At 37.5% G+C, this 20,590-nt stretch overlaps 1 protein-coding gene across 1 annotated transcript in view; it reads left to right on the top strand.

The window, feature by feature from the left end:
• Positions 1-15,176, top strand: part of LOC147679578 (solute carrier family 2, facilitated glucose transporter member 11-like) — a 573,370-nt gene extending 558,194 nt beyond the window's left edge. Inside the window, exons 12-14 of the mRNA XM_086943163.1 lie at positions 8,255-8,330; positions 11,843-11,970; positions 12,695-15,176. Of these exons, the coding sequence (XP_086799289.1) occupies positions 8,255-8,330; positions 11,843-11,970; positions 12,695-12,892 (402 nt within the window). The 3' untranslated portion in view covers positions 12,893-15,176. The remainder of the gene's footprint in view (positions 1-8,254; positions 8,331-11,842; positions 11,971-12,694) is intronic.
• Positions 15,177-20,590: the final 5,414 nt, after the last annotated feature.

Below are 20,590 nucleotides of genomic sequence, written 5' to 3'. Positions count from 1 at the left end.
CTCCTGAACATAGCACCTCGATGATATTTGTTCTTTTTAGTGCTAACATTTAGCTGTTTGAGATCTCTTACGACCATATCATGGTAGGTGTCAATGGAGTCTTTTGGCATTAGGGGTACAAATTTAGATTTATTTCTAAAAGGACTCAAGCCCGCACCCTGTTGGACAAAGTCATTTTTTCGCAATCTGTCTTGGGTAGATACATCAATAGGGTCAAGAGTTTGACGGTTGGGCTCCTCTTCCTCTAGAAGATCGTGCATAGTTACTACCCCCCCAACATCTGCGGCCTGTAAGAATGGAGTTTCCCCACTTTCTTGCACACTATTATCAGACACATGATTTTGATTTTTGTCTGCTTTTAATGCATAATGTTTCATAAGTTTGAGTTTTCGTATAAAACAGAAAACATCAATTCTAGTGCGTGCATAGTCAAAATTCTCTCCAGGACAAAAGTTCAAGCCCAATGACAAAAGTTGTTGTTCAGCCTTGGTTAGAACTACGTCAGTTAGGTTAATGACAGTGTTGTCTAGTTGCGTTTGTTCTTTCTCCAGAATGTTTTCTTTTTTGTTGCGGTTTTTGAGCCTTTTGCGCTGTTCTCTCCTGCGTTTGTTTCTGAACTTGCGTCTTGCTTTTTTTGTATCCTGGGACGCAGTGTCTTCAGTCTCTCCTCGACTAAAAAATCGAGCTCCTCACTCATGTTAAGGATTGGACGATTTTGAGAGATTGTTTCCCCAGATGCACTTGAAATACTTGAGCCGCTGGTCACTGGCACTGTGTCATTAGATAGGTCTTAATTAGTACCATCCACTTGTTCTACATTCCTGGTGGTCGAGGTTTTTTCACAGTATTGTTTCCGTTTGGCAAGATCATATTTTCTGGAAAACTTGAAAATCTGGCCGTTTTCATAGTCCGCCAGATCCCTAGCGAACTTATGGGCTTTTCTCGCCTTGATTTTATCCTCGTGCTTCTTGAGTCTTTCTGCAATGTCCAATTTGGTTTTATTGATGAACTCTGTTGGGGGTAATTTTTCAATTTTGGCAGTGATTTCTTCCAATTCTTTTAAAATCTCCAAACGGTCTATTTTAGCATACTTGCACAAAATACAAACTAAGTTCATAGAGGCTTGTAAATTGCTCTCTCCCCACTCACGGAGCATTTCTGGATTTGGTCAGTCAAAGCTCGGGGCCAACAGAATCCTCAGCCCACGAGGCACACGCCCCACCTCACTGTATGCAGAAAGAGATTTGTTTTCCCACCATTTTGTAAACTCAAGTTTGGATTTTGTTTCAAAGAGTTTTAGGAGATTCTTTGCATCGTTGTCTTTATCAGGCTCTGGGACCGGCCGCTGTAGCGTATTACGCGCCCCCGCTGGTTGGATAGAGAACATGCTCTCTGCCGCCAACTCCCTTTCTCTCTCCTGTTCTGCCGTCGCTGACATGGCAGGCTGTGTTGCGAAACGCTTCAAGTGTTCGTATAAAATGACAACAGTCAATTTTATTCCTTGTCTTTACCCGCTAGCTGTAACTCCCTTCCTGACGTCTTCCAAAAATGCCCCCACTCACCGGCGTACGCAGTCTTCTGGCGAGCCCTCCGACTCGGTAGAACACGTACCGACGCTGGTTCGTTCTTCACGGCAATTACTGGAATCAGGGAGAAGCCGCTGTACCAATTAATATATTATATATATTAATATGAACTCAATGTGTATATATATATATATATATATATATGTGTGTGTGTGTATGTGTATATATATTCACGGACCAACAGAAGATTACCCTTATTTTTTTAATCGGCTATGTCTATCTCTAGTCAATAATTCGGGCCTTTGATAAATGGGGGCAACTTTAAGTTTCTTTAAAACACTACTTTTGAGTTGCAAAAGTGATTTCTTAGATCCAGCAGGAGTATGGTCTAATTGATCCTTGGTGGATGGATATTTCTACTTCCAGACAGTACTTGTGGTTTTCTAACTGTCTTAATACTGCTGCTAAATTACTTTTTTTAAACATCTCTTGAAATAAAAAGGGGAAAAACTGAAATGTTTTTGAATTGTTTCTCAGGTCATTCGGTAATTTAAACAGTGTCATTCTAAATATACAAACCCCTATTTTCAGATGCTCCTTTAATATATGTTGGTGAACAGATAAAGATTGGGTCTCAAACAATTCAAATTTCATCTCAGAATGTTTCAAAATTAACACTGGAATTTCATGTTTTGCTATTATGTAGGATGGTTTTAAGGCTACCCTATGTGGCCAGATTATAGCATTTTCATCCTTTCCATATAAATCAGGAACTCAATTAACTTTAATGCAGTCTTCCAGTGAAGTAGCGGCCTTTCAATTTATAAATACAGGCTGACACAAGAAGAAGCTCAAATGGGATTGCTCACACCAAATTTTATGCAGCTTTTATATAAAACAAGAGACAATTAACAACTGAACAATTCGTCAGCGCTCATGAAAATGAAAATGTATACACTGGTAAAATGTTAGCATAGGCAGTCAACTGAAATCATAACTAAATCAGGTTAATCAAAAATCCTATCACACAATAAATACATGATGAATTATATCATCATTAAAAAAATATTTTTAGGTCTTGCAGAACATTATATAAAGAAATGAGTACTCCACCCAGAAATCAGATTCTAGACTACTTGAAGTCACTGCCTTTAACCACAATTCTAGTAGAGAATATTCACACACTGATTAAATCCATTACTCAAGCTGAACTTATACTAGAAACATCTGGCCCTAAAAATGGAAAGGCATGTGGCAAAGATGGCACATTAGTAGAATTGTACAAATTACATTTTTTTATAAAGTACATAGTTAATTAAAAACTTTGCAAATCTCTAAATCTCAAAATGAACATTGCACACTCTTTATGATTAAGACTTCCAGTTTTCACTTTGTACAGATTTTTACAGGTAAATGTAGACAAAAAACAATCTAGTTTCCTACCTGTATTTATTTTTAAATATGGAAAAATACAGAAAATAGGTTTTCTTCTGGACGTTTTTTACTACTGTCAATCATGTTTGCTAAGTCAATAGCTGTGCAGACTGACAGGTAGGGGAGTTAAAAAAGAAAAGAGATTTCCTAATGAAGCTTAAAAACCATGGGTATACAGCTGTTTGAGGTGTTCTAAAATGCAATTGATTTTCATATGACTGTATTGTACGGTAAACAACTAAATCTCATTAGACATTCAAACATCAGTATACATTCAAACATGAGCATGCATGTGTATGCACACTAAGGACACAGTAAAAATGGGTGAATAAAGACAGAATCAGCAAAAAAAATATATTGATAAATACAGACAAAAATATAAAAAATATAAATACCATAAAACCGGTAGCCATAATTATGATTAAAAAATACAATCGTAAAAACAAGACATGTTTACAATTATTTAATAAAACACTACACTAAATAATGCACATCTTGCAATCTGAATGTGTGGGCACTAAAGTGACAGTGCGAAACAATGTTAAAACTTTCTGTGTAAGGTGCCTCCAATTATCTATTCATTTTAAAGCGGGTTTCAGGCTTAAATATAGTTAAAACTAGATACGATAATAGATTTTTTGATCTGATTATATGGATTACAGTGTAGATAGTATTATTAAAGTTTTACCTGATGATGAATTTCTTACGCTCTGCTTCTCTGGTGTCAGGAACATCAATCAATTTACCAGGATACTCATGTGTCATCATTTTCTATCTGGCCTGCCCATGCTTTGCAATGAATGTTACCATATACTTGACCAACTGCACATATAAGTGAGTGCACTCAGGGTTAAGTGGCGTGAGATGGGGTTGTCTGCATGCTTGTATCTTGAGATGATTGTATATGCCTCTTAATGGCTATCTTCCTTCTATCAGAATTGCAGGAAAATGAAGTCAATATGGATTGTAGACTCTTTGCCCAAGCCACACAGCCTACAGGTTATCATATCTTCTTTTGTATTTACCCAATGTGGCATTATATCCAGCATCGGGTGATTGCCTAGTCAGAGTTGCATAAATTGTGATTTTATGTGGTGAGCCTACCAATGATCAAAATAGGGCTGAGCCTTAAGAATCCTTTACATGTTAATAACCTGCAATGCTTGCACCCTGTTCACGAAGGTTGCTTTATCCTCTTGTAGTGAATACATCTTGGTCATATTGCTCAGCCATTTATTTTTAAAACATTGAGTGATGCCCCGGCCTCCTATAGGTGAATCGCTTGAAGTGATTGTAAATCTTTGTGGAGAAACCAGCTGCGTGTTAGTCTTGAATCCTGTTTTTATTTCCTGCCAAACCTGTGATGCCAGTGAATTTTCATCTACCAGCTTACATTTATAGCACATCTTAAAGAAAGAACATTTTGTCACCCAGGAGTAAATTTTACAAGCAGTTCATTTCATTATTGCAAGGCAATTCCTGTGTTTCATATAATGATATTCTGAAATATGGCAAAAAAACAAATTCATTTTCTGACACAACTGTAAAAAAGATAGGAATCCAACAAAAATGGCAGCTTACAGACCTATTATTATATGAAAAACTGATTACAAACTCTTTGCTAACATTCTGGACATTTGTTTCATGCAGGATATCCAAGATGTGATATACAAAGACCAAACTGGTTTTCTACTAGGTAGGCAGAAATTGACCAATACAAATTACTTGATCAAACTAATTGACATTTTTCCTGTAAATGCAAATAAGACAGCAATAATAATTGTGGATACTGAAAAAGTACTTGATCTGGTAATGTGGGGTGCATTATCCCAAAGGCATTTGTGAAAATGCTGATCAAATTATAGTAGATTGCCACAGTATCCATCAGAATTAACTCAACACTCAAGCTGTCCTCAGATGACTTGATTTTGCATCTAAAGGTGGATGAAGAAAACTTTCAATATACATTCGAGCAATTGTATCAATTTTCACAGGTCTCCAGTTACAAAATCAATCATAGTAAAAACAAAGTAATTATAATAAATGCCTCCAGAAATGATATTTCTTGAAATAACAGTCAAATTATTCCCACCTCAGTGCACACATTTTAAAGGAAATATCTTCTTTCTATAATAGTACTTTATGAGACACTAACTATTGATATACAAACTTATATGCAAGATGGACACTCTATGCCAAAGTTGCTCTTCGAGCTATATCCTGACTCTTCTCTGTATTGTTTTACGATGTCAGCCAATAGGTGACTGGTTGCATATGATAGCATGCAGCTCAAAATTACAAGCTTTATGAACTAAACCTTTGCATATTATCAGTCAAAGGATAGGACAGCATTCAAGAAGATCTATATTTAATTTTACTTGGTGCCTCATTACATTTACTAGATCTTACATGTTCAAAAGGATGTATTAAATTTACAACAATCTCTGTGGCAAAAGCACTAATTTTGCAAATATGAATGTCATTTTCAGTATGTTCAGTAATTGATTTGTAGTCAAATATGAATTGTGTTAATTATATGAATCATTTCATGCATTGAGACATAACAATCTTCATAACTTTGAAAAAACATGGACTTATTTTTAACATTTACAATGAGTTATAATATGGTCACTTTCATATCTGCTACTTGATATATTTTTTAAACAAATGTGCGTATTATTTGCTTCTATTATTGACTTTTAGTTTAAATCTAAGAAAAATGTTTTCTTTCTACCCAATGCAAAAGTAGTAACCTTCATGGACACATAAAGTGTTACGGCAAGAAACACAGTGCCAAACATATTTGCTCACCTTTGTGCACTTTTAAAAAGTGAAAAATAGCAGAGGATGTTATTGAAAAAATGGAAATTAAAAAATAAAGCTCACTTTTGTTATTTGAAAAACCAGCTTTTTTCCCTGAAATTTCTGTTCCAAAGAGTCATTTAATTTGGAATCCATCATTTTAGATACTTTTGTCTTAACACAAATATTCAACAAGAGTGTTTTTTAAAGAAATGTCTTTGGCCTGTTGTTAATCACCATCCAACGTTTGCTCAACTTCTTTCTTTGTAAATGAAGTAGAGGTTTTGGGACCAGGATTTGCTCAGTTACCACCAACTTGAATTGAGTTGCAAAGGATACAAGACACTAGCTTAGACCTAGCAAATTTCACAGTGGTTTAATACAATTCAGTTTGTTTATCTTCATATCTCTGATTCATAAGGGCAATAGGACAATACCTATGTCCAGTAGGCCATAATACCTTACCTGTGTGCCTCAAATCTATTGTTATCCCTCCCAATAGAGCACTGAATGGATTAAGAGGAAATAGTATATAGAATGACATAATATGTATAGCATTTGCCATTGCTGTTATCATTTTGTTAGTGAAACTTAATTTTTTTTTAAACCTGGTGTTATAGATAATTCAACAGTTTCTGTACACTGAATTGGTTCATACTCAAGAACATAAATTATGCTTTCATGATGTTAATACCACATTTTCTATTACAGAAGAAATTGTGCAATAGCTTCAGGAATTTTAGTGAGTGCCAAAATCTGAGCAGGATAAGGGATCAGCTGCATTTGGCATTTGCTGCCTTACATATAGATAAATAGATGCTTCAAGTGGAGAGCAGATTTAAAAGGGACCAATGTATGAAAATCTTTTCAGTAACTTGAAGTTATTTGTAGATTGTAGAAAGATTAACAAAGTTAGGATTAAAACAAAATGTTGTCAAAATCCTCTAATTACTGAGCAATCCTCAGTAACTTCACCACTGTCTTTTACATAACTAGTTACATTTGTACAATGGGGTCAGTAATTCACAGTTAATAATGAAAGGCATGCAACAAAAAGAAGGGCTTCCCATGGCACAATGCAATCCTTTACATTGAAGTTGCTAATTTGAGATTTATTTCAGTTTTGATACAGAACAAGAATACAATATTTCTAATCATGTTATAGAATTAATGAAAATTCTAGAGAAGGCTTGTTCGAATAATTACCTATACAATATAATTAAATTGCTAATATTAAGAAATATAAAATTTAAGTGTGAACATTTTAAGCATGATAGTTAATTGAACCTGAAATATGTAAAAGAGAGAGAAAATACATAACAAATGATAGTGAGGGGAGAAGAAAGAAATGAAAAATAAAAAGGATAAGAAAGAATGCACTCAGTGCTAAAGTGCCATTACTGTATGAATAAGAAGTATTCTGAAGTATTGAGTAATCAAAAACATACTTAAAAGTAAACACACAATTTATTGATTACAATTATGTAAGATTGGAGACTTTATTCAGTAAAACATAGAAGACACTTTTACAGCAATGCATATAAAGAAACAAAACCATTTTCATATTGCCATGTATTGAAATAGCATGAGCAATTCCAACAAGTATAATGCCAGCAGGATTAAACATACAATCTTTAGTATTTTTGAGGATTATTAGCTGGACAGCAATATCTATAAGTAAAACAATAGTTTTACTATTGATGCAATTAAAATATTTTCTGGAATGATTCACTTTCTAATAGTAAAATAAATGTGTATCAAAGAATATAGATGGTACTCAAGATGCCGTCAGATAGACATGCTCAGACAGATTGATTAGATATCAAGATATTTCTGCAAACTGGCTCGCCACAATACATTTTGAAATTGTCTTTGCGGTCTCCTTACATGCATTTCTCTCTTACTATACTTCTCCCTAACTGTCAACATAGTTTCTCTTTTCCTACAAAAACAGAGACCTTGAAAGATATGAGAAGTATAGTAAGTGAGAGCAGCATGGAGAAGTCAAGGCAATTACAAAATAAAAAAAGTAGTATGTGTTATCTTTCAAAATCACATATGCACCTTCTCTGATCAAGTTAGAATTGAGAAATTCAAACAGCTAGTGTCAGATATCTAAAAGCCAAAGGGCAAAGCATCTATATTTCAAAATACAACTCATAGCTATTTTTTAATTAGTGGTTACAACCAGCCTATTTGGCAGACAGCTAGAAATTACTGGACAGTAGTATATATTTCCCTGATCTATTTTCTTTGTTCTCTTCGAGAAAGCACTTTAAAATATGTATAAGTAATTTCTAATGATTATTTATTATGTCTGAAACCTTTATATATTGTAATGTATTATATATTAACCTTTTCATTTATTGATGACTATTTGTAATCATGATATCAGCACATAACATACATGTTTTCTACCCTTGTGATATAAGACATTGTAAAACTGTTTGCCATTTTAATAGATCTGTGATTTATGCCATTTGTCTTTTCAGGAAGCTTCTCCTTGGATACCATATCTAAGCATGGCATCTATATTTGCATTTATCCTAAGCTTTGGATTAGGTCCAGGTATGTTTGAACAGTAAACCTACACGTGATGCTACTATTTATTTATTATTTCAGATGCAGCTGCTTTTTCTTTCAAGCTATGCTGAAGACTTGCTTAGTGTGTATACACGAGTAAAGATCGTTTCTTACAACAATTCATGTGATTACATTCTTTAACCTTCAAAGATCTTAAATCATGTATAAACTGCAGCATTAGGCAGACAAATTAATCCTCACCTTAATCAGCAGGTTTTGTTGGACTATCTTATTCCATTTAAGAATTCATTTTACTGTGTGAGTCACTAAGTTTTAGGCAAGGCCTACATTTGCTAAATATGTAACATAAATATCAGTAATGAATTAGAATGTAACGGTTCTTCTCAATTCAATTATTTGTGTGTTATCTAAGTGTTCTTATTATCATTAAATCCATGTGATGTATCTAAAAATGTACGGCAGGTTGATGCGAGTACATCCACCATTCTTTAATACTGAGACAGATTAATAGTTTTAGTAACAAAACTACAGTTCACCGACAAATAGAAAAAACAGAAACAAGAGGCAAGAGGCTCCTGATACCTTGTATACAGCGTTTATATTGCCTGACTTGTGAGAGCTGTCTAACAACACAGGGTTACTGATGGTGACTGATGGTGACTGTCCTACACATTCTGGAGCTCACTACGTAAATAAGAAATTAGTATCTATGCTTCAAAAACAACGGACAATTTCCTAAATATGTTTTGCCCAGAGGACCTTTAAATTCTACATACCGCTCACCAGAGTACACATTGTTGTTATACCACTAAAAGACAGGAAGTTTGTAATGGTTGCAGTGCTGAACCCAGTCCTTTAGCTGCTGCCAGCATTTTCCTCTAATAAATATGTGATGCAATTTATTATGAGAATCAGCTTGTCGTCTCATGGAACCACATTTTGTATAATAGGTATGACAGACAGTCTTCGATATGCTATAAACGTCTTAAGATGATAGTCCCTTTTTAAACCCCAGGGAAGATTTCAAGTTACCTTCTTTCACTCTTGGCATGGCCTACCAGTGTCTTTATTTAGATATCCCCCGACAATCTATTGTTTCCATTAATTTTGAATGAGATTAATCATATTTGCAGATTACATTTACACATTAGAGATGAGGCCTGTAACTGACAAGTAGGATTTGAAACACTAGGTCTGGTTCACAAAGAGACTACACTGAGAGATGTACTATTAACTGACAATGTGTCACCTGTTAAATGGAATAGTGCCCTGTATGTTACAAACAGATTGACTTCCACAGAGGGTAGGATGGCCCATATTGATAGAGAAGGAAGTCTCTCTCCTTCCCACATAGAGAATCCTCGGGTCTCCGATCCCCCCTAAATCTTATTTACTACTGTGGGAGAATAAGTTGGGAAAAGGTTCACACCAGGAAGGAAAAATGTTAGTTGTGCATCCTGGGAAGGTACTTAGCTAAGAGAGCAGAGGACAATGTAGACCGCCATTAAGCAGGCGTTGTTTGAGGCAAATATGGCCCCTTTTTTATGGAGGAAGGGGAAGCACTTCAATCTCTGCAGTCATGTGCAGGAAAAGGGAGATCGAAAGGGACCATGCCTACCAAGCAGCAACCATAGGATAGGAAAAAGAGAGGGGGCAGGGATTGAAACATCCCTCTATGTAAGCCATTTTACCTTGGATTTAGAGAGACAGACAGGAAGTTTCAAAGATCATTCCCAATCCATACTTGCCTCATTTTTATACCTACTGATCCTTAGCATAAAGTGGCAAGGACATACCTGGTTGGTTTCACTTAAAAGTAGAAACCAAACTCTGAGGTTGATTAATTGGCATGCAGCAGTACTTTAGTGGAGCAAGTATCTATGAAAAATTGTGCTTGGTGCCATTAACGATTACACCCAAAAATGATGACAAAAACAACAATGAAGGGAACACTATCAACATGTTTTAAAGATGTTACTAAAGAATATGTTCTGGAGTTTTTAAAATCTTTATTTGCCTCCTCACCTATCGAAAAAGATTCTGCAAAATTCTTCTAAAAGCAAGAGTAAGATTGTATCCTGAAATGAGCTGGAAATCATAATTTTTCTTCATCCCTGAATGATCCTTGGATAACTATCCAAAGTATGATTAGTTTAAAAAAGATGACCGATTACCAGTTACACCTTTTCAGTGTTAAATACTGGTACAAGCCAATTACAATTCCACTTCCTTAAAATACTTTTGCCAGTTTTACATGTTAATTTGGGATATGTTTATTTTCCTGAAAGAGTACTATGTTTCATTGAGAACTGCACAATACATTTACAGACTTGTGATTAAAATAAAAAAGTAAAGGTATACCATTGAACCAGAGATATTTTATCTTGTAACTTTTAAAAACGTAAATCAACCATGCTTCACTTGGCTTGCCGGTATGTAAAAAGTTAGATTGGGGCAATTATTACCCAAGATGGTGTACTAAACACTGTGTTTGTAAAAATAAAAACGAAAGGGGCATAAGCGGAAGGGTGAGCCTATCCTGACCTCCTGGGCCCATGTGATGGGGGCCCCAAAGGAATGCCCTGTAATTAAATAAGAGTTGAAAAAATATTTTTAATGTGTAATTTGTGTATTTTTGATATTCCATAGATCCTGCCGAGACTTCTTGGAGGTTTCAGGATTTCTAAATTCTGGGATGATTAAAAAAATGAATTTATGAATACAGCTGCCTATACACACTGGCTATATGCCCAGGTTGGCCGCCCCTGGGGTTTGTCTGCTGCCAGGACCTGCAGTTGTGTGCAGAGGGGATCGCCAAACATGGACGTACCCTGCTACCATCTGTTACTGCGTATGGCCAAAGACCAAGTGCAGTTGGGGGTTGGCTTTCCAATAATCTGTGCATGTGGTATATGATAGAAAAATCATTAAAACAACAACAGCAGTTAATATTATGCTATGGTTAGCTTCGCATTTACCTAAAAACTACAGTCAAAGTGGAGTTATTGTTGTGAATTAAAACCAAACAATAACTTGCACACCAGATGAAATGTTTATGACTTAACAGTATTCATACTAATATCTATACCTGTATTTTTAACAACATAAAAGCACAGAATACTTTAAATACTAATACATACTCACACTAATTAACAATACTACATTCATAGTGATCACATTTACAGTGTTAAGAATAATATGATATATAATCTCATTTTAAGATTATTTAAGACACTTGATATTGCATTGGGTGGGGAGTGAGATCATGAGGACTGCCTTGGTGTGTTAGTTATTGTTTGCATGGCTGTTGTGCAAGATATGGATTGCAGTCCAAACCATAGCTTTTGGTTTTTATTCGCATTCATAACTGCTTTAATGGTGATTTTTTAAAGTGAACATATATGTATGTCTGTGTACCTCTACGTACGTATGTTTCATTTATATTTATGAACTATTTCACATGAAAAATCGAATAATGTTTTACAGCTTCAGCAGAAATTCATGTCTGAGTTTGTTATTTTTTTCTAAATTTCTAGGTGGTGTTACAATGGCATTGACGACTGAAATGTTCACGCAGCCCTCGCGCCCTGCAGCCATAATGATAGGAGAATCTGTGCAATGGATTAGTTTCTTTATAATAGGGATACTTTTTCCTTTCATAATGGTATGCCTTTACCTTTTTCTGTTTTTAAATCCCTGTTTTAACATGATGGTTTTTTATCCCTGTTGGTGTGTGTTTACCTTTTTTTCTTCTTTAAAGAATGTTCTTAACTTTTGTCTGTTATCCTAGTATTAATATGTGAAGACCTGCCTAGTATTAATCTTTATTTGTGTGCTTTTGTCATCTATTTCTAGTAAATAAGTAATTTTTATTTATGATCGGACAAATGCCGCAGGCGGAAGATTAAAACCCCAATAACCAGGAGTCTTTGATTTGAGACTCTCCGTCAATCTCATGTTCTCATTCAAAAGGCAAACATCAGTCTAAGAGACAGCACTGACATCTAATGGGCATACAATTATAGTGACTTCTGATTTCAGAAAGATAGATGGCAGTTTGGTGCATGACCACATGCAAAGGATGACCATTTCTGCTCAGAAACATTGAAAAACGAATCGCAGCAGCCTGATAGGGTATCAACCTTCTACCAAACACTGCCTAAGCATTTATCTGATACTTCATCTGAAGATACTGGAGAGTGTGTTCCAAGGCAGGAGTTTGAATCAATACAATTTGTTTGGAGGCCTCAGTGGGGGTTTTAAGTGAATTATTTAAACTTTGAGGATTTGGCTGACATTTGTAGGTATTTACAAACTACTGTCTTTATGAATGGTGCATGCATACCTGAGTTTAATGACAAATTGCATCTTTTCTTTTTTTTTTTTAGAATGGACTAAACTCATACAGTTTCCTGGTCTTTTTTGTGGAGTGTTCCCTAACAGCAACATTTATTTATTTCATTGTTCCAGAGACCAAGAACAAATCATTTCTTGAAATTAAGGAACAATTCCAACATTTGAATAGAAAGAATAACATCCGGCTGTCAGAGCAAAATGGAGAGAAAGTGCTTGACACAGACGTGTAAAAGGAACGAAACATTAAGCACCTAGTAATTTCGTAACTCTATGTCTTTCAAGGATATTTTTTACCGTAGCGTCAAAAATATATTTTCTATATATTGCAAAAGGTGGATGGCTCAAAAATACTATATATGTACTACAGTTAATGCTTAGGAGCCAACTATTACTCTCCACCATGTGAACTACATCTTTATACATAACACATTGACAGAACTGTTTAAGGAATGATGGCACCTGTTCTACAATATCTACAGTGGTCATTTAAAATGGGTGATTAAAAATAAGGTTTCTAATTAGAACACTTGTGCAAAAATACTGACTTCCACTGCTCAAAGTGAGCCAGGGTGTGCCAGAGCTGAGTGTTATGTCATGCATGTTTTGTCCCATGAGTGAGTCTCCTGCTGTGCTTTGTCTCTCTGTTTACCTAAGAACCTGCTGTTTACCTTTTTTAGACCTGCGCATTCGGTGAAGGTGAGGACATGAACAGATAAAGGTGTTATGAGGTGGTTGTTGCCAATGGAACCACTTGAAACTTCTTAATATTGGCGACGAGGACCTTGACACACATCACCCCCATGCCCTTGTTAAACAGAGCAGCTGTTCTTGGGGGCTAGAGTGAGATAGCATAGAGTCAAATATAACCAACAACAAGAATCGTGCAAAATCTGATACTAATATGGCACCTGGCACAGTGTTAGGTAGTCATATGACCCCTGATTTTTGACATAGACCGCAAACATCTGACCCTCCCCCATTTTAGGCGTTGTTTTCATAATACAAAATGGCCACCAAAAGGACCAGTAAATTATCCTAAATGGAATATTATTTTTCAGCACATAATTGTAAGGGTTTTTTAGCCAAGGATTTAAAAAATGCTGCATTTTAATTGACTCATTGTACATTATGATAAGTATGCAGATATATCATCGATATACAGGGTGTTCCACAAAACTTGCTCATTCCCGTTAATGTTTGAATGACTAGATATAGAAATTGCAAACAAAAATCATTGTTCATCAAAAATGTTCTAGTTTATGTTGTTACTATTTTAGGGGCACTTGGGCCGACACATACAAGGTATCTCAAAAGTCTATAACAAAATTTTTCATTACGCACTGCATATTTTTGCTATATTTTCCGTCATAATATAAAACCGATTTTGTAACATTTAAACATTAAAAAAATATTGAAAAACAATGTAGATGCAAACTATATTGTTATTAATGTTTATTGTTTGATCCAGCAGTTTTTTTAAAGGTTACAATTTGGTTAGTCATTCAAAACATGTCTTCCTGATTGCATTGTCCATCCCAAACACAAAGACTAGTAAATGAAAGGGACAATTGTTTACTTTTACTAGCATGTTTTACACCCTCACTAAACAAGTTCCATATAGTATTTTGAAGCAAAGATGCACAATTGATAAACAGAATGCAGAACAAATCAAAACATTCACCCCCAGTCAAGAGATCTGGGTTAAATCCATCATTCTTTTGCTCACCATGCCACCCCAGTTTATACCTGGCCATATGCACATCAGTCTTGACCCTGTGCCTCTTAGGAACAGTCCAGCCCGAACTGCTAAGGCAGGACCTCCCTGGAATGGAAACAAGCATACTAGGACCGGTTTCGGGGTTTCACCCCTCTTCAGCCAGGATAACTTGAATCCAGAAGCACATTGAGCCCTGGACCCACGTCTGGGCGCACCGGGCGCACTTAGGGGGAAGGAAGCGAAAAAGACACACAATTGATGGACAGAATGCAGAACAATCAAAACATTCACCCCCAGTCAAGAGATCTAGGTTAAATTCATCATTCTTTTGCTTACCATGCCACCCCAGTTTAGACTGGGCCATATGCAAATCAGTCTTGATCCTGTGCTTCATAGGAACAGTCCAGGCCAAACTGCTAAGCCAAGTCCTCCCTCGACTGGAAACAAGCATCCTAGGAACGGTTTAGGAGGTTTCACCCCTCTGCAACCAGGATAGCTTGAATCCAGTGGCACGGTGAGCCCGGGACCCACGTCTGGGCATACCCAGCGCACTTAGGGCGAGGAAGCAAAAGACACACAATTGATGGACATAATGCAGAACGAATCAAAACGTTCACCCCCAGTCAAGAGATCTGGGTTAAATCCTCATTCTTTTGCTCACCATGCCACCCCAGTTTAGACCTGGTCATATGCAAATCAGTCTGGACCCTGTGCCTCATAGGAACAGTCCAGCCCGAACTGCTAAGCCAGGACCTCCCTGGAATGGAAACAAGCATACTAGGACCAGTTTTGGGGTTTCACCCCTCTTCAGCCATGATAGCTTGAATCCAGAAGCACGGTGAGCCCTGGACCCACGTCTGGGCGCACTGGGCGCACTTAGGGGGAGGAAGCAAAAGACACACAATTGATGGACAGAATGCAGAACAAATCAAAACATTCACCCCCAGTCAAGAGATCTAGGTTACATTCATCATTCTTTTGCTCACCATGCCACCCCAGTTTAGACCTGGCCATATGCAAATCAGTCTTGACTCTGTGCCTCATAGAAACAGTCCAGCCCGAACTGCTAAGCCAGCTCCTCCCTGGACTGGAAAAAAGCATCCTAGGACCGGTTTCGGGGTTTCACCCTTCTTCAGCCAGGATAGCTTGAATCCAGTAGGGCGGGGAGCCCGGGACCCATGTCTGGGCATACCCGGCGCACTTAGGGTGAGAAAGCAAAAGACACACAATTGATGGACGGAATGCAGAACAAATTAAAACATTCACCCCCAGTTAAGAGATCTGGGTTAAATCCATCATTCTTTTGCTCACCATGCCACCCCAGTTTAGACCTGGCCATATGCAAAGCAGTCTTGACCCTGTGCCTCATAGGAACTGTACAGCCCGAACTGTTAAGCCAGGTCCTCCCTGGACTGTAAACAAGCATCCTAGGACTGGTTTCAGGGTTTCACCCCTCTTCAACCAGGATAGCTTGAATCCAGTGGCACGGTGAGCTCTGGACCCACAACTGGGCATACCCAGCGCACTTAGGGGGAGGAAGCAAAAGACACACAATTGATGGACAGAATGCAGAACAAATCAAAACATTCATCCCCAGTCAGAAGATCTAGGTTAAATTCATCATTTTCTTTCTCACCATGCCACCCCAGTTTAGACCTGGCCATATGCAAATTTGTCTTGCCCCTGTGCCTCATAGGAACAGTCCAGCCCGAACTGCTAAGCCAAGTCCTCCCTGGACTGGAAACAAGCATCCTAGGACCGGTTTCAAGGTTTTACCCCTCTTCAGCTAGGATAGCTTGAATCCAGTAGGACGGTGAGCCCGGGACCCACGTCTGGGCATACCCGGCGCACTTGGGGTGAGAAAGCAAAAGACACACATTTGATGGACGGAATGCAGAACAAATCAAACCATTCACCCCCAGTCAATAGATCTGGGTTAAATCCATCATTTTTTTGCTCACCATGCCACCCCAGTTTAGACCTGGCCGTATGCAACGCAGTCTTGCCCCTGTGCCTCATAGGAACAGTACAGCCCGAACTGCTGAGCCAGGTCCCCCTTCGACTGGAAACAAGCATCCTAGGACCAGTTTCAGGGTTTCACCCCTCTTCAGTCAAGATAGCTTGAATCCAGTGGCACGGTGAGCCTGTATTCTTTTGCTCCCCAGTTTAGACCATTCTTTCGCTCTACCATGCCACTCCAGTTTAGACTATTCGTTTGCTCACCATGCCACCCCAGTTTAGACACTATGATAAGTATGCAGATATATCATCGATATACAGGGTGTTCCACATATTTTGCTCACTCCCCTTAATGTTTTAATGACTAAAGATAGAAATTTCAAACAAAATTCATTGTTCATCAAAAAATTTCTAGTTTATGTTGTTACTATTTTAGGGGCACTTGGACCCAACATACAAGTTATATCAAAAGTCTATAACAATATTTTTCATTACACACTGCATATTTTTGCTATATTTTCTGTTGCAATATAAAACAGATTTTGTATCATTTAAACATTAAAACGTTTTTTTATTGAAAAAGAATGTAGATGCAAATTATATTGTTACTAATGTTTATTGTTTTATCCAGCAGTTTTTTTAAATGTTACAATTTGGATAGTCATTCAAAACATGTCCTCTTGATTTCATTGTCCATCGCAAACAGAAAGGTACATGGAAGGGACAATTGTTTACTTTTACAAGCATGTTTTACACCCTCACTTAACAAGTTCCTTACAGTATTTTGAAGCATAAGGCAAAAGTGACCATAGAGTTTCCAGAATTTTCCTTCTCCCATCCCCACTGAGCTGGATCAGGTATATCAGGATACACATTCCACCACTAAGAGAAGACATATGTTAGAACCACCTTGGAACATAGCTCTCTTTCTATGCTGTGAAAGAGCAGCCTCGCTTTCTAGAGAGCAATTAGGTTTGGTCACCATCATTCTTTGACACTTGGTAATAGAATCTGTTTTAATGTTCTTATTGTATAATCTAATTACAAATTTCTGAAGCTGACTAAAACTGTTATTTGAAATATCAGTTGGGCAATGAGATAGCTCAATAAATGTTACTGAGACAGCCTGAACATTTTACCAGGTTTCCCAACCTGTTTTCTCACCACAGCCTGCAAATGCAGATACAGTGTAGCCATCTTTAAATGCATGGAAAAATAAAATACCATCACAAACACTTCTGCCAAGTTTATTACCATACTCATGGATAGGCAGTAGCCTTTGATGTATCCCAATACCAAAAATCAATCCACAAATTTGAAAGATGTAAGCTGCTAAATGCATAAAGAACAATAACTGCTAAATCGAAATCAACACTACGTACAGTTATAGACTTCTGGCCACTTTCACTAGCATGTTTTACATGTAATAGCATTCTGGTGTCAGCTTCATCCTGGTAACATGGTCTGATTTCAGATACATTTAGATTCAGATTCACCACATTATCATAAGGGCTGGGCGGTGTTCGTGGAGTTACTTTCAGCAAAGCTCTGCAAAGTGACCAAAAAGCTTGTCCATCCTATGCTGTATTCAACGAGTACTAAAGAAAAAAGTGGTTCTGTCGGGTAGATCAACTTATTTGCACAAAGTATTACATACTTTAAATAGAAATATGTCTCAGTCATTTATCCAAGTAAAACTCAAAAGACCAGGGTTTTTTAGTTGAGGGAAATACTGGGCGCACTGCCTACGTGAGTAACTCAGGAACGGATAAGATGGGGTGCATACAAGAGAGGGGAAGAAAAAGCCCTAAACCCCTCAAAGCATGTGTGCCGAGACACACACTAAAAGTACATGAAAAAAATCTGTTGCACACCCAATAACAAGTACAGAAATAATGTCTCAATGGACAATTGCAAGAAATGGAGTCCACATAAGTAAAAAGAGGACGGTTGGTGGTAAGGTATCCCTTTGGCGATGAAACACGTGTCGGCTGGTCTATCTCACATTAAAGAGGAACCTTACCACCAACCGTCCTCTTTTTACTTATGTGGACTCCATTTCTTGCAATTGTCCATTGAGACATTATTTCTGTACTTGTTATTGGGTGTGCAACAGATTTTTTTCATTTATCCAAGTAACACACCAAGAAGAACAACTTGTTTATGTAAAAAAAGTGAATTTTTTTACTTTATATTTATATATATATGCAAATCAATGAAATGGCTGTCTGTGACATAAAACACATACAGCTAAGAAACAAATGACTGCAGTGTACAATTAGTGACTTGTAGTGATATGTGACATAGTGCTATACAAAGGTGACATAAATACCATATATATAACACAGGAAGGTATTTAACTTTCAAGTACAGGACTCAATGCATACATCCCAACAGTAGTTATGATTTTCTGTTCAAGTCAGGGAAATTGCGTGGACTAATTGAGACAATAACGTTGATGTTTTGACCCTTAACAATTGTGCAGTTTATTAGGCATCAGAGGCGGGTCTTCATCAGGGCAGGGGGGAAGTGACAGCCAACGACTTGGGGTCCTAATACATGTGTATCCAACTTGAAGCAATATTTGGAGCGGTGTCAGCCGACACCTCCGACTCACATCCAAATTGAAAGAGATATGATAAGGACCTCCTCATCCGTCCGTGTCAGCTTAGTTGTCCCAGATGAGCACAACTAAGCTGACACGGACGGATGAGGACGTCCTTATCAAATCTCTTTCAATCATTAGATCGCATTGGCTGCTTCTCATTAATTACTTCCACAAGCTGGTGAAGGCAGATTTTCATGTCCATGGACTTGAACAGAAAGTCATAACTACTGTTGGTGTTTATGCATTGGCGAGTTCAGTAGTTTTGCAGAGGGTTTGTCGAATCCCCAGTAGGCAACTGGGAAAATATTCAAAATGTAAAAAATGTTGTTTTGTTTGTAAAATGGGAAAGGGCGGTACAAGAAAGTGTGAGTTTTCTTTCTAATAATGGCATCAACAAATGCTTTGAGAAGCTGCAATCTCCTTCTTCCAAACTTTCAGGAACAGTTTTTGGGTTTTCTACATGGTAGTTAATATTTTGTAAATTTCATAGTGTCTAGCTACTTGCAGCTTGTAAGGAAGAAAGGGAAAAAATGGGTGAATCTGGAAAGCTGCAGATTTCTGAAAAGTAGACAAAATGCACTCAAAGATGGGTCTTTGGGTGTAAATCGATTATGGTTTTCCCAAATAAACTAATCATTGATATCAAACAAAAGAAATAACTAGAAAATAATGCTTTGATCTGTATTTTTTTCCTCAATGGCTTATTGATGTAAGTATGTGCAGTTACATCCTCCAGACTCATTGGATACAGACATGATGTAAGAAGTTCTGGTTGAGGGGGATAATACCCTACTCATGCAGCAGCCACAACTCCTGTCAGGGTGAAGTCACAAGCAACCCCAAATTAACCTGTGATTGACCCTCTAGTAGATTGGTGCAAAGGAGTCAGGCTGAGCTTAGAGGCAATGTCTAAAGTATATATGCACCACTTTAAACAGTAACAAAGTGAAAACACAACACCAGAAAAATCCCAAACTAGTTTAGAAAAATAGAGTAAAATGTAATAAATTATTTGACACCAATATGACAAAAATCCAATCAGTAGAACTGGAGACATGCAATTTTAAAGATTTAGGTAATAGTAGTGCTCAAAAGCATAAAGCACAATCTGTGGTTGTCTGGCTGTGCTGGACCGGGACAAAGTCACAAGTTCAGGTCAAACACAATGGAGCTTGGGCTGAATACAAGGACCAAGTTAAGCCAACTGAACTAGGTACCTTAAGTCTGGGTTGCAGAACATCGCTAGATCCTACATTGAAGATGAGTCGCGCAGTGGCAGTTTATAAGCACCTGTGGACCGCGATGGGGCAGCATTCCTAGGGGGTAAACCTCACAGCAAACAGAGTCAAAGTGCTTGGTTCAAGATGGTTAGAGCCGTTTCTGTCCCTGAGGCTCAGATCAGAAGGCCAGCCAGTTAGGACTTTGATTCCCTCTGGTACTACGGGACTCAAGCTGCAGGTCCAGTTCTTTGCACTCAGGCAGAAGGGAAGCAGAGTAGCTGGATAGCAGATTAGTAGTCCTTCTTTCAGCAGAGCAGCACAGCAGTTCATCTGACTCTTCCACCGGTTCAGAGGTTTAAATCTGAGGGTTCAATATTTATTCATGGTGACAGCTTTAAAGTAGGGGAAAGTTCTGGAGGTTTCC

Source organism: Lissotriton vulgaris, chromosome 11 (assembly GCF_964263255.1).
Source record: "Lissotriton vulgaris chromosome 11, aLisVul1.2, whole genome shotgun sequence".
In the NCBI taxonomy this organism is placed as follows: Eukaryota; Metazoa; Chordata; class Amphibia; order Caudata; family Salamandridae; genus Lissotriton; species Lissotriton vulgaris.
This window is presented reverse-complemented; position numbering and strand designations above follow the sequence as displayed.